Source organism: Manihot esculenta, chromosome 1 (assembly GCF_001659605.2).
Source record: "Manihot esculenta cultivar AM560-2 chromosome 1, M.esculenta_v8, whole genome shotgun sequence".
NCBI lineage: Eukaryota > Viridiplantae > Streptophyta > Magnoliopsida > Malpighiales > Euphorbiaceae > Manihot > Manihot esculenta.
Window position 1 is genome coordinate 6,263,513 of NC_035161.2, and position 20,223 is coordinate 6,283,735.

Below are 20,223 nucleotides of genomic sequence, written 5' to 3' on the forward strand. Positions count from 1 at the left end.
AATTAATTTTAAAGTTTATTGCTATAATAAAATACTCTTATTGTTATATTTATTATTTTCATAATAATTACCAATCTATTATATATTTTACTATTTAAATATTATCTTATGACATTTAATATATTATTGAAATCTTATGTTATATTTTTCGCATATAGTCTTGTTTTTATTAGGGAAAATGTCAAAAAAAAAAAAATTCAAAATTTACCCTTTTTTACTATTATACCTTTATTTTTTTTAACAAAAATACTATATATTAATGTTATTTTTTAACATTTTCTCCTTCATTTCATGTTGATGATCTGAAATCCAGAAAATAGGGTTTTTACAATGGGCTCTGTAAAACTTAGGAAAGGCTTAAACCTAGAGGCGAGTATTTTTCCTTTTATAGGTTTCCTTTTGTCTGCTAGTGACGTGCCAACAGAACGAGTATCATTAGACCACCTGTCCCTGCTTCGCTGATACGGACGTACGAGGGAATCAGATCTCTACCCCATGCGCAACGGTCTCTGATTCTCTCTGTGCGCGGGTAGGTGGGTCTGCAAGGCGGATGGATGAATCCTCCTTCAGGTTCCGGGCTGGACCGGAGAATAGAAACAAAGCGGGGCCTAAATGGGATCTATCCGAGGTGTAATGAAGATGAGGCAGGCCTGGTGGAGAAAGCCAGATGAAGCCCGGTCGTGAGGCTGAGCGGACTGGGCCCAATTGGCGTGAGTGGCTTGAGGATCTCTAAGTAATGGGCTATTTTCTTGGGCTTGGCCCTAGACTGGGGTGAGGTGAACTCAGAAGTCATCAATTGCCCCTTTACCTTCTCGGCAGTTATTGCCCCAACTGTCGAGGGGGTAAACCCCTAGAATCATTATGACCGCGTCTGTTTGAATTCGGCTTGCCCTTTCATCTTATTGTCACTTATAGCTTTAAATCTTCTCTGTCTTTTTTTATATTTTTAGCTTTCCTCTACTCTTTGTGCGCACTGTTATCCTCGCTTTTTTGCTTTTATCTTCCCGATACGCTTTCTTTCCTTTCTGGTGAATAGCCTTTAAGGATTATGATGCTGTTAGCCTAGAGTATAAAGTCGCCCTGTTTCATATTAAAAGCTCAGCCTCTGACTATATATTACTAACATTTCCTTCTCATCCTTGGGATCCTTAACGAAACAGCGAGATTTCTCTTTTCGATCTTCCTTCTTCTTGTTCAACCAATCTCCCGAAAGATGCGGGTTTAGTTTTCTTTGTTGTGCGGAAGGGGTATGGTTTGCCCTTCCCTTGCTCCAGCTCGGGCTTCCATGTCGAGCTCTCGAGGTTCCAAATCTTCAAGGCTGTACATCAGTGTCAAGTCAGTCTCAGCTGCTCTAATTGTTCGAACTCTCAGGTCCTCTCGGACTTTGAGATCAATCGAGGACTTTAGGTCGACAGGAACAAAGCCTGCCCCACCTCCTGATGATGCCTTTCCACATATGTTTCAAGATATTGAAAGTTTAACTTGTTCCATTGCTCTTCAGAATGTTTCGCTAGTTTTCCTGGGTGTGCACGAGTGTATTGTGCATCACACTTGGGTGTAGATTTGCAACATTCACTTGTTCCATTGCTCTTCAGAACGCCTACCTATGACGGAACAGTGAAGGGTGCTTATGGGAATCGGCCTGTTCAGTTCCCCTATAATAACGAGACAGAGCTTAGCTGGTCTGCAAAGCTCATCTTCCGAACTATGAGAATTCGTCTGAATCGAAAGCTAGGATAGTGGGATAGGCGACAGTGATGTAAACGTAGATGATGATGTATCTGGGCATGTAAATCCTTTAAGGATAGCCTTTTATCCCGTAGTGTTGGTATTTGTGACATGCTGTAATGTGTTTTTCTTTTAATAAAATTTTTGTTTTGCGTTCATACTTGAGCTGTTCTTTCCTTGTCATAAATGAAGTACTTAGATTGCTTGCTCCGTAACTTTTCCCGAGAGATCTGCTGTATTGCTTTTTCCCTCTCGCCCCCTTAGTCGTTCAGAACTAGAGTTCATTTAGCCAACTAAGCTTTTGACTTACTTTTTCCGAGCTGGGCTAGTCGTAACCGTGAGCTCTGTTTTTAACCTGTGAGCCGAGCTCTTGACCTTCTTAGGTAATGAGCAGGTCTGGTCTTTATCATGCTTCCATCTGCTTGCATCTTTGAGCTTTTTATTTATCTTTTTCCGAGCTGGGCTAGTCGTAACCGTGAGCTCTGTTTTTAACCTGTGAGCCAAGCTCCTGATCTTTTTAGGTGATGAGCAGGCTTGGTTCTTATCACTGAGTGAGAGGTCCAAGTGGAGCCCGGTCTTAATGTTTGAGCAAGTTGGGTTTGTTTTATGCAGATAGCATGTGGGCCTTCGGGTGACAGGCTATTGCCATGGGCTTGGCCCTAGACCGGGTGAGGAGAATCCAGCGGTCATCATTGCCCCTTTACTTTCTCGTCAGTTATTGTCTAACTGATGAGGGGGTAAACTTCGAGAGTAGTTAATGACTGCGCCGCTCCAAGACAAAATTGTGCAGAGCAACGCTTCGTCTCATTATTGCCTTTCATTTCGAATTCTTTATATCTTCTGAAGAAACTTGTTCTCGTCTGCTCTCTGTTTTCTTTCGACTTCTGCTTTTTCGACTTTGTTGCGTTTCAGGTACGCTCCCTTACTCTTCCATGGAGGGTCCTAAGCTTCCCGATGTTGCTAATCTCGAGTCGCACATTACTCCTTCTTCCCTAACTAAGTATATTTCTCGGAGTTACTTAGACACTCCGCTCTACCTTATTCGAGCTCCTCTCCGAAATGAAAGGATAGTTCTTCCAAACCTTTCCCCTCCTGGCTTGGTAGATCCCCAAAGGGGTCGTTGCATAATCTTCTTCCTTAAGCAGAGGGATTTCGGTCTGACTTTCTCTTTTACCCCTTTCTTCATCGAGGTTTTCCGGTACTTTAGGATAACCCCCGGATGTTGTCCCCAAACTCCATTTTGTTCATGGCTTGTTTTGAATCCATTTGCTTGAGTTGGGGTTTTACACCCACAGCGTGTCTATTTGTCACTTTCTTCCGCCTTTTTAGCGCGACTCAGAATTTTTACTATTTCTCCCCCCGTGGTGGATTGTCTCTTTTCACGGGCTATAAGGACTCAATAAAGGGATGGGTAGAGAATTTCCTTGTGGCGGAGCTGAGAAAAGAGACCGACTTGTCGTGGGGAGTGGGGCTAGACTGGGAGGATGTCCCCCCGGGCATCAACGACCTGCCCCAACTAAGCCTCACCGAGCAGGTGGGGTATCTTCGACTGACTTCTGTTGACAAGAAGTATGACGTCGAGAGATGTATGTTCGTGTCTAATCTTAGGGATATCCGGGACACAGGTATAATGCCTTGTTTAGCAACTCCGCTTTTTCCTCGTAAGTGATATTAGAAAGTACGCTAACTCTTTCTGATTTTGTGTTTTTTTGGCAGCTTCTAACGTTAAAATGGATGAGATCAAGCCCCCGAAGAACTTAGTTCGTCCCGGGAGAGTATGCACGTCGCCTTAGATGCCCTTCTGGCTGGGCGCCGCGTGTCTGAGGTCGCTGCAGAGGTGGCTCAGGTTGCTTCTGCCAAGAAGGTTAGGCGACCTCCTGCCAGAGCTTCCTCTAAAGCTCCTAAGTCGAGCTCCCACGGTGCCAAGTCCTCTCGGCCGTCTGGCCGTGGCAGGTCGGCTCCTGCTCTAAAACCTGTTCAGGAGTCAGAGTCTGGTCAGGGTTCTACGGAGGATGCGGAGGGAGCTCCCCTAGTTGTTGTGAAGCAGGCTGGGGACATCAAACAAGCGAGGGCGGATCTTGCTCTTCCTTTTGAGGAGGCACCAAGGGGAAGGTTTGAATCCCCTGTTATTGAAGAGGAGGCTCCCGGGACAGGACTGGAGATCATTCTTGTTGAGGATAGTGTCCCGGAGGCTCCTACCAGGGATGCCCCTGAAGAGAGCTCCAGCTCGGAAAAAATCCAAAGCTTCCAAGGGATCAGCTCCAGCTCTCCCTCCTATTGGAAAAGAGAAAGAAGTCCCTGTGATACCACTGCTGTCCGCTCCTGATAACGACATTCTGAATGCAGAGGATATCACTCATCAGTCCCCAGCGAGCGTGGTTGCTGAGATTGTCAAGGAACGGATGTTCGGTGGCGTCTTGGAGGCTTCGGATCTGCGCTTGCTTGCTCTCACTGGTCTTTTAGCCAGCTCTACTAGGGAGCAAGCAGCGTTCCGTTCCCGACCTCGCGGGGAGCTCGGAGACACGATCAGGGAGATGCTTCTGATGGTAAGCTAAGCTACCTCCTTTGTATTCATTCTGGTTTTCTTTGTTTTAACAGCTTTTTCCTTTGTTTTAGGTGATGGGCCTCTTCATGGAGGTGGATGCCCGCGATCACTCCCTCCGGGAATCTGTGGACCGCCGGATAGAGGAGGCGCGTCTGGAGGAGAATTTGTCCGCAACTAGTGATGCTAGAGGCAACCTTACAGCAGCTCGAGCTCATACCCAGTCCCTCCAAGCGGAGCTGCATTCTGCATTGGAGGCCCTCAAAAGAGCTGACGGGAGAACGACTGAGGCGCAAGAGCATACCAAGTCCCTGGAGGCAGAGTTGTCTCATACTCGCAGGGTTCTCAAGGAGTCTGATGAGAGGGCGGCTGCAGCAGAGATTCAAAGTGAAGAAGTTTTGAAGCAGCTGTCCTCCCTGGTGGAGACCCTTCGTGAAAGGGATGAGGCTATAAGCCAGAAGGAGGAGATCCAGTGCTAGTATGAGGCCCTGAAGGCTGATTTTGAGGGGCTTCAAGTTCACCTGAATAAGGTGAATATTCAAAAGGAGGGGGCCTTGGCTCGGGTGGAGGTCCTTGAGCAGGAGCTGAGCACGAGTTCTGAGCGTATCAGAGACCTGGCTTCATCGGTCGAGGAGTCTACGCTTCGTAATCAACAGCTTAGCCATGAAGTCAGGGCTTTAGAACGTAAATGTTCGGCCCTGCTCGAGGTGGCTAGACAGGCTGAGGATAAGATCCAGCTGGAGTGCGAGAAGCGTCTGGAGGAGTATCAGGAGTCGGATGAGCTGAAAAGAAAGATTGAGCAGGCCTGTGAAGCTCACCTCCAAGACTATAAGGATTCCTCTGAATTGAAGGCGGTTATAGCTGAGGCCTGTGAGTCGCATCTGGACGAGTATAAAGCCTCTGCGGAGATGAAGACTGCTATTTGGCAAAAAGCCTTCCGCATGTTCAGGTTTGGGTACAATAGGGGTTTAAGAGAAGTCAGACGTGCTCCTGATACTCCTCTGGCAGAACTTCGAGCTAGAGAAATGGATTCTGATGGCGAGGATGTGCTATACGGGGAAGATGATTTCCCCTTGCCTAGAGGAACCTCTCGCATTGCAGCTGGGTCTTTTAGGGAAGAGTCCGAGCAACAGGGGGACAATATGGAGGACTTCGGAACTGAAGGTGACGACCCCGAGCCTGAAGAGGGAGACCCCGGCCCAGGGTTGGAGATCGTGCCTGTTATTGGCGTTGGGAGATCTGAGTTGAAGGGTGCCAGATCTCCTTCAGATGTAAATGTAAATAAAGATACTATAGGCGATGACATTCCGAGAAATGTAAGTCCCTTAAGGACTGTTTGTCCTTCAAACTCAACAGATAAATAAGTTGTAATATCTTTTTGTCTTTAATGAAATTTCACTTACATTTACTTTGCCTGTTGCTTCAGCCTCATTAGGCCTGACTACTTATTCTGTTTAAACAGTCTGACTTGTTTAAATTTGATGATTTTGACAAGAAATGCTTAAGCCGTGCTTAATAAGCTTTGTAAAGAATTAACTACATCGTTTTTCATCTTTTGGCGCTCAGCTAATCAAGACTGAAAATTTTAACCGGGGATTCAGTTATTCGTAAGCTCTTTCCGAGCTGGGTTAACCATGCTTTATGAGCTTTGTTTTTGAGTCGTTCAATTTATAAGTTTTTATCCTTGTTACTTTATTAATGTGAGCTCGGGCACATAGCCTCTGTTGAGTAATAGTGAGTCGAATCATGTACCTGTCGTGATGATGCGCAGGACTCGCCTTTCTGCCTCTAGTTCTGTCTTGACGGGGACTGGAGCTGAAGTTTTATCTGTTTCGTGCCATTAGATTTTCCTCGGATTGCCCTTTTACTTCCTCAATATTTATTACATGAATAGTGAGGGAGTGGATCCCTGTATTTTATTTGTACTTGCATGGCCTCCTCTTAGGTGATTTTACTTTGCTTTTTTAGTTGTGAGCTCGGCTGTCTGGTCCTCTTCGAAGTGACCTTTCGTTGGGTGGTGCCACTTAATCTTCGTGCTCTACTGGGACGGGGAGGTCGGCTTTTGTCGTTTTCCTTCTGCTTGGGTTGTTCTTTGCTAAATGTTTGTTCATGACCGACTGGCTCGAGCTAGGAACACGATCCTTTGCCCGTATTTATCCTCCTGAATGTTGCATGCTGCGAGTCTATCCGAGTTGGGAGATCGATTCTTTGCTTTTTGCTTAGGCTTTTATACCTACAATCTGCAACGCTTCTTGTACCCCTGAGTATTGTCCAGACTCTTTGCTGTTCGGACCTCTTTCTAGGCTAGCTAGTTCAGCGCCAGAGGTCAATTTGCGAGGTGGATGCTGTACCGAGCTCGCTTTTGAAGATTGGCCTGGGGCTGTGGCGCTCTTGGTTATTGCGCCCCGAGCTCCTTCGGGAGGTCGAAATTTGATTTTTCATCGGTAGCTTAGGATTTGTCTTCTTTGTTCTCCCGGGAGTTTTAGGGGATCCCGGTCTTCCTGCTTCGGGAGGTCTTTTAAGGTCCTCACCGGTCGTTTTTATTTTGTTTTCCCGAGAGTTCTTAGGGATCCCGGTCTTCTTTGTTTTCCCGGAAGTTTTAGGGGATCCCGGTCTTCATGCTCCGGGAGGTCTTTTAAGATCCTCACCGGCCGTTTTTGTTTTGTTTTCCCGGGAGTTCTTAGGGATCCCAGTCTTCTTTGTTTTCCCGGGAGTTCTAGGGGATCCCGGTCTTCATGCTCTGGGAGGTCTTTTAAGATCCTCACCGGTCGTTTTTGTTTTGTTTTTTCGGGAGTTCTTAGGGATCCCGGTCTTCTTTGTTTTTCCGGGAGTTCTAGGAGATCCCGGTCTTCATGCTCCGGGAGGTCTTTTAAGATCCTCACCGGCCGTTTTTGTTTTGTTTTCCCGGGAGTTCTTAGGGATCCCGGTCTTCTTTGTTTTCCCGGGAGTTCTAGGGGATTCCGGTCTTCATGCTCCGGGAGGTCTTTCAAGGTCCTCACCGGCCGTTTTTGTTTTGTTTTCCCGGGAGTTCTTAGAGATCCCGGTCTTCTTTGTTTTTCTGGGAGTTCTAGGGGATCCCGGTCTTCATGCTCCGGGAGGTCTTTTAAGATCCTCACCGGCCGTTTTTGTTTTGTTTTCCCGGGAGTTCTTAGGGATCCCGGTCTTCTTTGTTTTCCCGGGAGTTCTAAGGGATCTCGGTCTTCATGCTCCGGGAGGTCTTTTAAGATCCTCACCGGCCGTTCTTGTTTTGTTTTTCCGGGAGTTCTTAGGGATCCCGGTCTTCTACCCCTGAGGTTTCTCTGCCACAGGGTCTTCATATTCTGTTTTTCCTTTTGAAAAGTGACATTCATAATAGAAATAACATTATCATATAAAGAATGGCGTTATTTTATTCAGTTGTGTTTTTCAGAGTATAATATTTTTCTTTACAAATATTTTAAGGGAAATACCTCTTCAAGTGTTGGATATTCCAAGCATGGGGCTCAGGGTTCCCCTGCATATCTTCAATTCGGTATACTCCCGGCCTGACCACTTTTGTTATTCTGAATGGGCCCTCCCAGGTCGGTGCCAACTTACCCATTGCAGCTCTTTTTTCCGTGGCTTCCAAGTTTCTGAGGGCTAGGTCCCCTACCTTTAGACTTCTTTCCCTGATCTTTTGGTTATAGTAACGAGCTGCCCGTTGTTGATAGGCGGCAGCTCGGACTTGTGCTTCCTCCCTAATTTCTTCGAGAGCGTCCAAGTTGCTCCTTAGTTTGTCGTCGTTACTGTTCTCGCTAACAAATTGGACTCGATGGGTGGGGATTTGCAGCTCGACTGGGACTACGACTTCTGTGCCGTAAGCAAGTGCAAAGGGCGTTTCTTTTGTGGACGTTCTAGGGGTAGTTTGGAGTGCCCATAGGATACTGTTGAGCTCTTCTGCCCAGTTCGCCTTTGCCCCATCTAGCCATTTCTTTAATCCCTGGAGGATAGCTCTGTTGGTAACCTCTGTTTGACCATTAGTTTGAGGATGAGCTACGGAGGAGAATTTGTGCCATACGCCCATGTTTGCCGTAAATGCTCGGAAGGTGCTGCAGTCGAACTGTCTGCCATTGTCTGAGATAAGCACTCTTGGTATGCCAAATCTGCAGATGATATTTCCCCATACAAAGTCTATCATCTTGCGAGCTGTAATCGTGGCTATTGCTTTTGCCTCTGGCCATTTTGAGAAGTATTCTACAGCCACCACCACGAACTTCCTCTGCCCCGTGGTCTTGGGGAAGGGTCCTAGGATGTCTATTCCCCATTGTGAGAATGGCCATGGGCTGGATATGCTGGCTTGAGGAGTGGCTGAGACTCTGATGGCATTAGCAAATCTTTGGCATACGTCACACCTTCGGACGAACTCTTCTGCTTCCCTTTTAACAGTGGGCCAGTAGTACCCTTGCCTGAATATTTTATTGGCTAATGTCCTTGCCCCTTCGTGAGCTCCACATATTCCCCTGTGTATCTCTTCTATCACCTTTGTAGCCTCCTCCGGGCTTACACACCGGAGCCACGGGCTGGACTTCCCTTTTCTGTACAAGGTCCCCCTTACTGCTTGATAGTTGGCGGCACGAGTTGCTATCTTTCTGGCCTCGTCGTTATCCTCGGGAAGCTTTCCCTTCTCCAGGTATTCTAGGTATGGGGTCATCCAAGTCGGGCTTTGTTCCACCTGCAGCACCGTGTTTGTTTTGCTAAAAGCAGGGGTATGGACATGTTGTATGTACACTTCATCGGGGAGCTGTTCTAGTTCTTCTTTGGACAACCGGCTAAGCAGGTCTGCTTCCTCATTTTCTTCTCGTGGTATTCTTTGAAATTTGATGGTAACTCCCTGATCTATGAACTCAGCCTCTATTGCTTTTACTTTTGCCAGATAACTCTGCATGGTTGGATCCCTGGCCTGATATGCCCCAGTTATCTGATTGACCACCAGTTGTGAGTCGCTATTTACTTCGAGGTCGGTTGCTCCTACCTCCATTGCCACCATCATTCCGTTTATTAGGGCTTTATACTCCGCCACATTATTGGAGGCCTTGAATCCTAAGCGCAGGACGTAGCAAACCTTAAATTCTCCAGGCCCCTTAAGCATTATTCCTGCACCGCTGCCTCCGGCGCCTGAAGCCCCATCCACATATAACTTCCAGTTGAACTTTTGGAAGAGTTCTTCCTTTCTTTCCTTCCTTGATACTTCTGAAGATGATTCTCCTTGTTCCTTACTGAATGTGCACTCTGCTATGAAGTCGGCAAGGGCCTGAGATTTTATAGCTGTTCGAGATCGGTACTCTAGGCAGTAAGGACTGATCTCAAGGGACTACGCTAGCATCCGACTTGAGGTCTCTGGTCTATGCAGAATCTTATTCAATGGTTGATCTGTCATCACTACTCCTTGGTGGCTTTCCAGGTAAACCTTGAACTTCCGGACTGCCAGCAGTAGAGCATACGCTATCTTCTCAATATTCAAATATCTGACCTCGACATCTTTAAGCACCTAGCTGACATAGAAAACAGGCTTCTGCTCTCCTTCTTCCACCCTTACCAATACGGCTCTAACTGCTTGTTCAGAGGCTGCCAGGTATATCAGAAGTTCCTCACCTTCTATGGGACTACTAAGCACGTGAGGCGAGCTGAGATAACTTTTGAGTTCTTTGAAGGCTTCTCGACAGTCTTCTGTCCATTCGAAGTTTGGCACTTTCCTCAACTTCCTGAAGAATGGTAAACACTTTTTTGCCGACCTTGACATGAATCGATTAAGTGCCACTACTCTCCCGGTCAGTTTCTGGACGTCCCTTACGCAGGTCGGTTCTGACATATTTAGTATGGCTTCTACCTTCTCCGGGTTGGGCTCGATGCCTTTCCCACTCACCATGTATCCCAGGAATTTTCCTCCTCTGATGAAGAAGGCGCACTTTGCTGGATTCAACTTCATTCTGTACTGATCTAACACTCCGAACACCTCCCTCAAATCTGCCACGTGCTGTTGGAAAGTTAGACTCTTGACCACCATGTCGTCCACGTAAACTTCTACGTTTCTGCCGATCTATTCTTTGAAGATTTTGTTCATCAGTCTTTGGTAAGTTGCCCCTGCGTTTTTCAATCCGAAAGGCATGGCTCTATAGCAATAAGTCCCATCTTCTGTTATGAACGAGGTCTTTTCTTCATCCGACCTATCCATTGGGATTTGATGATAACCAGACATTGCGTCCAAAGACGACATATAATCAAAACCGGCCGTAGAATCGACCATTTTATTAATATTAGGGAGGGGATAACAATCTTTAGGGCAAGCCTGATTCAAGTCAGTGAAATCTATGCACATCCTATATTTGCCATTGGCTTTTTTGACTAGTACAGGATTAGCTAACCACTGCGGGTACATGACTTCCCTAATGAAGCCTGCCTCTTCTAACTTCTGTACTTCCTCCCTGGTAGCCTGTTGCTTTTCCCTTCCTACCACCCTCTTCTTCTGCTTCACTGGTTTGGCTTCGGGGAGGACATTCAGCTTATGTGTCATCACTTCGGGATCAATTCCGGGCATGTCAGAAGGCTTCCAGGCGAAGCTTGGTGCGTGACTTCGGACCAGAGTCATGACCTTGGTTTTCTGCTCTTTTGTGAGGCCGGCGTTGAGACTGAAGACTTTATCTGTTTCCCCCTCTGATAATGGAAAAGTCTCCAGTTCTCCTACCGGCTCTGTCCTTGCCTCTGTTTTCTCGTCCCTGACCTCTAAGACTTCTGAATCCATCCCTTCCTCTGTTATGCTCGGCTCTGCTACTGTAGCCAGGTATACTGCCCTTGCTTCCTCTTGGCTTCCCCGAACTATCCCCACCCCTGCTTCTGTTGGGAACTTCATCGCCAGATATCTGATACTGGTGACGGCCTCAAAGTCGAACAGCACAGGTCGCCCCAGGATCGCGTTGTAGCTCAGGGGGAGTTTAGCCACCAGGAACATCGCATAATGGGTGCGAGCCCTCGGAGCCTCTCCCAAAGTAAGGGCTAGCTTTATTTTCCCTTCCACCGTCACTGGTGTTCCTCCAATCCCTTTAATCGGGGCTTGATCCCGAACCAGTTGCTCTTCAGGAATTCCCATCTGCTGGAAGACTCGATAAGGCAACAGGTTCACCTTGCTTCCGTCATCCACCAAGATCTTCTTTACCCAGTAGTTGTGAATGACAGCTTCAATGACAAGGGCGTCGTCATGAGGCATCTGAACACCCTGAGCGTCCTCCGAGGAGAAAGTGATGGTTGCTAAAGAGTGTTCGACGATCTGCATGACCTCAACACTGCTGTTTTCTCCCTCTCGGTTTCTCTTTTTCCCCCTTCGGCTCATCCGACCTCCTGTGCCTCCTACGATCATATTGATGGTTCCACTGGACCCGTCATTCACAGCGTTAGCTCCTGCTCTTCTTGGCGTTGGGACTGCCGGATTGGGTTGAGGTCTTTGTCCTTCCGGTTTCTTTACAAAGTTCTTCAGGTGCTCTCTCTTTATCAACCTCTCGATTTCTGCAATCAACTGGAAACAGTTATTAGTGTCGTGACCATGAGTACGATGGAACTGACAGTATTTGTCAAGATTTCGCTGGTCGGCTTCCGATTTCAGGGGCTTGGGCCATTGTAAGAATTCTTTGTCTTGGACGGCTACGAGCACTTCGGCTTTAGAGGCATTAAGTGGGGTCGGCTTCTCCGGAACCCATGAAGGGAGTAGCCTCTGCTCTGAGGCCCGAGGGGGAAGAGGTCTTTGGTCCCTTCGCTCCTAGGGCTGTCTGTAAGGCTCAGACCTTTTGCCATGTTTCTTTTCATGCTTCTCCTGCCTCCTTTCTTCCGGGGCTTTCTCCTTACCTGCCACTCCCTTGGCGAATCGGCTTGTCACTAGAGCATCATCCTGTCTTATATACTTCTCAGCCCTCTTCATTAGCTCGGCCAGTGAGGTCGGAGGCTTCCTGCTTAATGAGCCGAAGAACTCGGCAGAGGTCGTCCCCTTCTACATGGCCTCCACCGCCCTTCCCTCATCGAGCTCGGGAATCTGCAGGGCTTCCGTATTGAAACGAGCTACATACTCTCTAAGCGATTCCTCCCGTCTCTGCCTTACTGTTTCCAGATAGCTCGTCTTCCTATCCGCTGGCACCCCGGCGATGAACCGGCTGATGAAACGAGTGGCCAGATCTCCAAAACTTCCAATGCTTCCAGTCTCTAGGCTGTTGAACCACGCTCGCGCTGGCCCCGAGAGCGTCGTTGGGAATACCTTACACATCAAGGCATCCGATAAAGTTTGCAGTTTCATGAAGGTCTTGTAGTTCATGACGTGTTCCCTCGGGTTACCGGCTCCGTCATAGGCTGCCATTGATGGCATCATAAACTTCTTAGGGACAGTCTCCTGCTGCACCCACTTCGAGAAAGGCGAAGAAGTGGGCAGGAAGGTTTGGCTTTGATCCTTCTTTCCCAGCTCGGCCAAGAGCTGCTCTCTCAACTTCTGCAGCTTCTGGTCCACATCCTCATCTTCCGGCCTGGGCTTCTTCTCCAGGCGATATTCTTCCTCCTCTGCTTCACTTCTGGTCCACCTGGTTGTCCCGACGGAACAGTTGTCAGCCTCATCATTTTCTATCATCTCCCTCACCCTCCTTCCATGGATTCGGGCCTCTGGCTCTTCCTCTTCTCCGGCTCTTCTCTCCCTTTTCCCGGCACCGCGGCTACTGGTTTGAAGGCGGTCGGGGATAGGTTGGGGCTCATTGGTTTGGGGTTCTTCTACCACTAGGAGTGTATTCATCGGGGTGCTGAGGCCCCTTTGTTGCATTATCTGTCCTAACCAGTGGGCGGTGTTCTGTAGTTGGAGGGCCATGGTTTGAAGGTCTTGGTTGGATAAGGTAGCGGTGGGAGCATTCCCTGCCAAACTTGGCGAGGGATTGAGAGGAATGGGTGTTTGGTTGTTTAGTGTTGTAGGGCTAGAAAAGGAGAACTGCTGCCCCTCTTGAGCAGAGCTCAGGTCATTTGGGATGTTAAGGTTGCTTTCATTGTGATTAGCCATCGTGGATCTCAGTAGGTTAGGTTAAGAGTGAAACTCCGGTGATGAAAAGATCTCCTTCGTTTCCCACAGACGGCGCCAATTGATGATCTGAGATCCAGAAAATAGGGTTTTTACAATGGGCTCTGTAAAACTTAGGAAAGGCTTAAACCTAGAGGCGAGTATTTCTCCTTTTATAGGTTTCCTTTTGTCTGCTAGTGACGTGCCAACAGAACGAGTATCATTAGACCACCTGTCACTGCTATGCTGATACGGACGTACGAGGGAATCAGATCTCTGCTCCATGCGCAACGGTCTCTGATTCTCTCTGTGCGCAGGTAGGCGGGTCTGCAAGGCGGATGGATGAATCCTCCTTCGGGTTCCGGGCTGGACCGGAGAATAGGAACAAAGCAGGGCCCAAATGGAATCGATCCGAGGTGTAATGAAGACAAGGCCGGCCTGGTGGAGAAAGCCAGATGAAACCCGGTCGTGAGGCTGAACGGACTGAGCCCATTTGACGTGAGTGGCTTGAGGATCTCTAAGTAATGGGCTATTTTCTTGGGTTTGACCCTAGGCTGGGATGAGGTGAACTCAGAAGTCATCACATGTATTAATATTTTTTTTTTTTAATTTTCAATAAATTGTTATACCTCTATATCATTATATGTTAATTGTTATTATCAATACACCCCATCTCTCTCTCCCTATTTCAATATCTAGATACAATGCGACCGTTTATTTTAGAAAAATATATATATTTTTTATATTTTTTAATGTTTAGAATATTAAAAAAAATATACTTAATAAAAAAAATTAAATTATTTTTTAAAAAATAATTTTTTATTTTCAAAATAAAAAATTATTTTCCACTGCTTAAAATTTTTATGAAAACTTCTATATAAATTTATTAATATATTTTATTTTTTTAATTAAGATTAAATAATAAAAAATATATCATATTGGTAATATATTATTACTCTTTATATATAGGTCATTCATATTTCATTACCCTTGCTCTAAATTTCCCCTCTTCCTCAATTGTATATCTCCTTCGTTATATTATTATACTCCAAAAAAAAAAAAAAACTATCATCTTTGCATAAACTGAAATCTTTAACAAATTTTATATGTCAATACAATTGATTTATTATCAAAATTTATAATACTTTTATTATAATAATTTTATTATTTGCGTTGAGAACAAATTTTATATGTCAATATAATCCTATTCATTAAATTAATAAATAATTAAATTTTAATACTAAATACATAAACGATTTCTTAAAACTAGAATAGTTTTCTTAATCCCATAAGCTATATAATTAAAAAAAAATCTCAACTAAAACGCAGCACAGCAGCACCATTACTAAGGCGTTGTTTGTTTGATTGAAATCCTTTGTCTCCTTCAATTTTTGGAAAGTGAAGAAAAAATAACAATCAAATAAATAATTCATAGAAACGTTTTTTTTTTTTTTTTCTGAAAGAATGTTTTCTAAGGTAATGAAAAAATTTTCAAAGTGTTTGGGAGACAATATTGGTTTTTAAAGTAAAGCAAACTTTTAATTTGAACCCACTAAATTAATAAATTGAGAATATTTTATTTAAAAATTTTCAATTACCTTAAAAAATATTTCATCCTTCTCAAATAATAAAAAATTAATAAATTAAAAATAATAAAAAAATATTTTATAAAACTATACAAGACCTTCTTTACTCTACCCTTCCCAAACGTCGGTTAAGTTTGTGAATTAACCCAAACCAAACAAGATCCAAATCTTACTTTTCGTGTAACTGTCTCTCTCGCTCTTTCTTATATAAAAAAAACAACTTTCTCTCTCTTTTAAAAAAAAAACCGCAGCAAGCGGGCTGCCAGCAGCATCCACTTCATTGTTCAGCGGCACGTCGATCATCGCATCTGCAGCTCCTCATCGGCACGTAGCCAGTCAGAGTCGGTGCAGCTCCTCCTCGGCACGTTTCCAGGTTGCTCCTCCTCCGCAAGTGAAGCCGTCTTTAGTTTACTATCTGCAACTAATCCATTGCTGCTCCTCCACCACAGGTTTTTAACCTTTCCCTATTCTATTTCGGCAGTTTTCTTCTTTGTCTCCAGTGGAATATTGTTTACTTTTCTATAGTAGTTTTGTTTCTCTGCAGTTATAGCGCTTGATAAAATGCCTGGATGAACTCCACATTGGTTTGTTATATATAGGACCTGAAAATGGAAAGCTACCGTCAGGATAAAATACAGAAATTTGAGGAATTTGTCGATCGTCGTTTGAAACCCGATCTTGTTAGAGCTATTGCTGAACGGTAATTAAGCCTTGGGCATGCGATTTTGGAATTCTGAATCTATTTTTATTGATTGATTGAATGAAAAAAATTATTTGTTTCAGTTATTTATAACTTGTAGCAATTGTTATATAGAATCTGTTCTTGAGATTAGTATATATTGTTTTAATAAGGAACATGAATACGGCTCAGTCCATATATTTTGTATGAATTTCTCATTTATTAGCAGTTTTTGGCCCCCTTCTAGATTTACGCACGGTCTGTTTGGAATCTTGATGTATTCCATTGTGTTAGCCTCATAGTTTGAATATGCTTTTGGTACTGCATTTTGTTGGTGTAACTGATATTTTTATTTGAAATACCTACTTATGTTGTGGTGGCTAAAATTGGAGTTTTTCAAATTTTATTAGTTCTCTTGGAGGATGGATGCAAATAATTAGTTGATACTTTTTAGCAATTTCTGCTGGAATTGGTGTATACCAAGATTCATAAGTTTTGCTGAATCCCACATCGGTCGGTTGTGTAAAGGAGTAATATGCCCCTTATATGGCGTATAGGCACTCCTTCCCCTTGGGATAGCTTTTGGGTTGAGTTAGACCTGACCTAAATTTAACATAAATTTAACATAATATCGGAGCCTCCCATCCGATGTTGGGCCTCCTATAAATATATCATGCACCAGTAAAAATTCTAGGTACGAGGAGGGCGTTGAATTCCACATTGGTTGTGGAAAGGGTAATGTGCTCCTTATATGGGCCATAGGCACTCCTCCCCCTTGAGCTAGAGCTAGCTTTTGAAGTGAGTTAGGCCTGGCCTAAATTTAACAAGTTTAAATGAGAATGATTGCCTCAAAATATATGCTGCTGAAAGGAAATGCTTTGGATTCTGCTTTTTTACTTGTTCTATTTAGACTCAAATAAGGAAGCAATTATAGTTTAAGCAATGGCAATTGCATCTTAACCATTTTTCCTTTTCTTACTTGGCAGGGACAAGGTCTTCGAGCAACAAAAGACTTTGTATCCTTCCCTATTAGTCATCTTTTAATTAAAATTCTATAATGTTTTGCTTTAATTTGATCTCCTCAATTATGAGAATTGTGCTGCTTAAATTTTGATGTGATAAGAGGAACATTATGAGCAACGGTTTTGTTTCTTAGGCGTTTTAATACCTTATTTTTTGTGATTGGAAGGTCACAGTTTCTATTAAAAACAGGAGATGGCTTTTACATTCATGGCCAGATCTCAGTCCTTGAAAAGTGAGGGGCCTTGTGCACTTGAGACATCTTTATTTTGGTTCCTCAAAACCAACCAAAGATGCAGGACCTAAGGCACTAATGCTTCTACAAAATGACTATAATTAATGGACTTATATGTTTTGTTTTTCCTTTCATTCTTTTTAATTGTTATAATTTCTGGTGGCGAGAAACTATTTTTTCGCTTGTTCTTCCTTTTTCTAAACTTAGGCTAGGGTTGCAAATGACTTCATCTATTTATCAACATTTACTTGACTTTGTTTCTAGCTCAGATTTGCGGAAAAACATAGAAAATTTAGAGAAAAATAGTGTGACCAGACTTCGGACATTGATTAACCTTGGCTCTGAAGTATACATGCAAGCTGATGTGTAAGTTTTGGTTACCTTGATATACTCCACTTTCTTGTAGCTTATGGGGAAGGGTGTTTGTGGATTATGGGTATTTTTTGAATATTGCAGACCAGATACACAACGCATATTTGTGGACGTTGGATTAGGATTTCATGTGGAGTTTACCTGGTCTGAAGCATTGAATTACATATCACAAAGGGAGGAAAAGATAGCCAGGTATGCAACTTCCCTCGGTTAAATGAACTAGTTTTGTGCAAGTATGTGTTTGACACATGCACCCACAACGAAGAGCAACAGATGAAGACCTAAACAGAAAGATGACTTGTTAATGTTTCGATAGAAATATATACCAACCATAACTGTGTTATGTTCTCTAGCAGCAGCTGTTATATAAGGGGTTACATCATGTATCTAGTTTGTAATACCAAATGCTGTGGGGTCAATGATATTCATTTTGCAATATGAAAAAAAAAAAAACACCTTCATCAAACCAAATATAACTATCTATATGTAAATTAAATTTCATTATTTAGTTTCTGGGTTCTGTCGCGTTAATTCTGTGCTACTAACATGTAATGATATATCACTTTAGGGATAGCATTTAATGTGCTCTGATTCTGAAGGGCATATGGGGCAGAAGTTGGTGCTTGGTGGAGCAAACCTGAAATATTTATAATGTTGGTGCACTGGCTTTGGGGTAGAAAACCTCAATGCCCCAGATTTGGTTCATTAAGTTACACTGGTTTAACAAAGGCTTCATTCCATTTGTGGATCATTCGCCTTTAATGATGAGCCTTTTTATCACCACCAAACAAAGATTAGTCTTTAGAAACTCAAAACATAATTTTACCAGTATAATAGAATGCTACAATCACCAACTTTCACATAATTCAGTAGTTATGTGATGCTTCGAGCAGTGCTGGACACAACATTTACATTTAGTGGGGGCTAAATTGCATACTTAACAAGTAAAATTAACCTTTTAAATTTTTACTAAAAAATCTAGGGAGGTTAAATGTGGCTGTCTATTGAAAACAAATTCATGTTCAACCTACTTCCACTTACAAATTAAAATTTCAAGTGGGCGATGGACCCTGCTAGCTTCCCTTAGGTCTGTCATTTGCTTTTAGTTCTGTGGGCTTGTCTTGTGCCTCTGCTTTTGTATCAACGCTTTGGCGTATCACTTGTCCTGACATAACCCAGTTCCATGGATGCATTAAATTTATTATGTATTTATACCTAAAGAATCTGTAAATTGTATTTGCAGGCAAATAGAGGAGTACACTAACCAAATTGCATCAATTAAAGCTCAGATCAAGCTGGTATGTGTTTCTAACGATTGTTGTTTTCTGCTTTTTCGCTCTTCCATCCCTTCATCTAAGATCCCAAACACCCAATTCCCGTCTTTCACACAGCTTTCCCATTTGATGTGCTCCTGCTTCTACTTCCAGTTCAGTCCTTGTGCCAGGGTATTTTGTCCCATTTAAGAGAGTTGTTTGGTTACTTGAATTCCAGTGGCATTAAGATTGCATCATGAAACCTTTGCTGTGCAATTCAAAATTTAAATTGTGTCAGAAGACATTTTTGGTGATATTTGAATATGAAAGCAGTTTTACAACTTGCCTTAAGCTTTTTGCCCCTGATCAATGTAAAAAAGTGTTATTGTTATTTTTCAGGATATTTGAGTAATAATAGCATTCTTGTTGGTTTCACACAGGTTTGTGAAGGGATTCGTGAGTTGCTCCAACTTCCAGCTGAGAAACCTTTACCAGGACATGTTTTCTAACATTTACCAGTTAAATTTATGCTGTAATCCCTTCCCTTTATTGCATAATCTGCATGTTTCATAGGAAGAGGTGGCTGAGAGAGTAAATTGAAGGAGACAATGACTTGTGTAAAGGATAATGACGACATATATATGAAGCTCCATTGATTTTGACATTTTGATTAATTTTATCGACTCTGGTTTGAGTTGTTTTGTAAACGTCATCTTAGATATGTTTATCAATCCATATGAAGATCAAAGTTGAAATCACTGAACCATGGAAGGCAGATTGCTGGATGGACTCTTTGAAAGCTGCAATGTTATGAATTTCTAGCAATCTGGACCACCTTGGTTCTTTAGCACTATACTACCGCGCAATTTTATTTTATTTTTATCGAGTAATGGCTGGGTTACATAAAAAATCTCTCTCCTTCTCTGTTTCAGCCCATTTTCATGTTCTATTGCAAGGTACTGCCATCTTCCTTAAGAGCCCACTATATACTGTAAATGACTTGGGAGGTTTTGGGCAACACAGGAGCCTCTTGGTAAAACTAACCACCTAATTCTTAGTTTTACCTTAAAACTAAGAATTGGGTATGTCATTTAAGACCCAACTGAGATTGGGTTAGCCCAATGCAAAGGAGGCTCAATTTAGAGAGAACTGAATTTCTATTCTTAACTATAAGAGCAAGCACGTTTCTGTTCTGCAGCTCAGAGCAAGCTGCTGTTTACCCAGCTGGAAAATGGAAGAGGACACGAAGCCATACCTATACTAAAGCAAGGGATTAGCATCTTTTTGGTGAAGTGAAAGCTCGGAGGTACATAAGCAGAACTTGAATCTTGATGCTTTTCTTTATCTTCATTTCTTTGTTGTTCTCAAAATGATTCCACCCGAGCAGCTGGAAATAGTGTCTCATTTGGTTACAATAAAACAGAAATAAATAATTTTTTCCTTTCATAATTTTAGATAAATTAGGAGAAAAGCAACAAGATGCCTCAAGTCACCTGATGTAACTTGGCATTAGACAGCACTGAAAAACCTATACAAAATACAAGCTCATGGAGACATCAAACTGTACAAATTTTGTGAGAAGATAGTGGTCCTTTATCTGACCAGACCAGACCAGACCATTTACTTGGTGGTGGTCTAGTCTCTAATGGCAGTATTAGCTAGGCATTAGGTGCAGGTAGGAGGATGCTTCCGTCCGTTGGATCAAAGAAAAAGTCTGAGTTGACAAGTATATTTGATGGGATTTTAGGATGGAGAATTGATGGGACCACTAATGCAA

At 43.4% G+C, this 20,223-nt stretch overlaps 2 protein-coding genes across 6 annotated transcripts; one reads left to right on the top strand and one right to left on the bottom strand.

The window, feature by feature from the left end:
* Window positions 1–7,552: 7,552 nt before the first annotated feature.
* On the bottom strand, window positions 7,553–8,312 carry LOC122723893. Its single transcript, XM_043957935.1, has 2 exons — window positions 7,847–8,312; window positions 7,553–7,599 (listed from the first exon to the last, which is right to left on the bottom strand). The coding sequence occupies exons 1-2, from the start codon at window positions 8,310–8,312 to the stop codon at window positions 7,553–7,555; spliced, it is 513 nt and encodes a 170-aa protein (XP_043813870.1).
* A 6,708-nt stretch (window positions 8,313–15,020) lies between these two features.
* Window positions 15,021–19,110, top strand: LOC110617807 (protein UXT homolog). Of its 5 annotated transcripts, none has more exons than XM_021760818.2 (7): window positions 15,021–15,336; window positions 15,413–15,587; window positions 16,553–16,582; window positions 17,086–17,187; window positions 17,278–17,385; window positions 18,437–18,491; window positions 18,887–19,110. In XM_021760818.2, exons 2-7 carry the CDS (start codon window positions 15,496–15,498, stop codon window positions 18,953–18,955), a joined length of 456 nt encoding a protein of 151 aa, XP_021616510.1. In that variant the 5' UTR covers window positions 15,021–15,336; window positions 15,413–15,495; the 3' UTR covers window positions 18,956–19,110. The 5 variants fall into 5 exon arrangements, with proteins under 5 accessions (XP_021616510.1, XP_021616524.1, XP_021616515.1 ...); XM_021760832.2 differs by having other exon boundaries at window positions 15,416–15,587; XM_021760823.2 differs by having other exon boundaries at window positions 15,022–15,336; window positions 15,432–15,587.
* The last annotated feature ends 1,113 nt before the right edge of the window (window positions 19,111–20,223 follow it).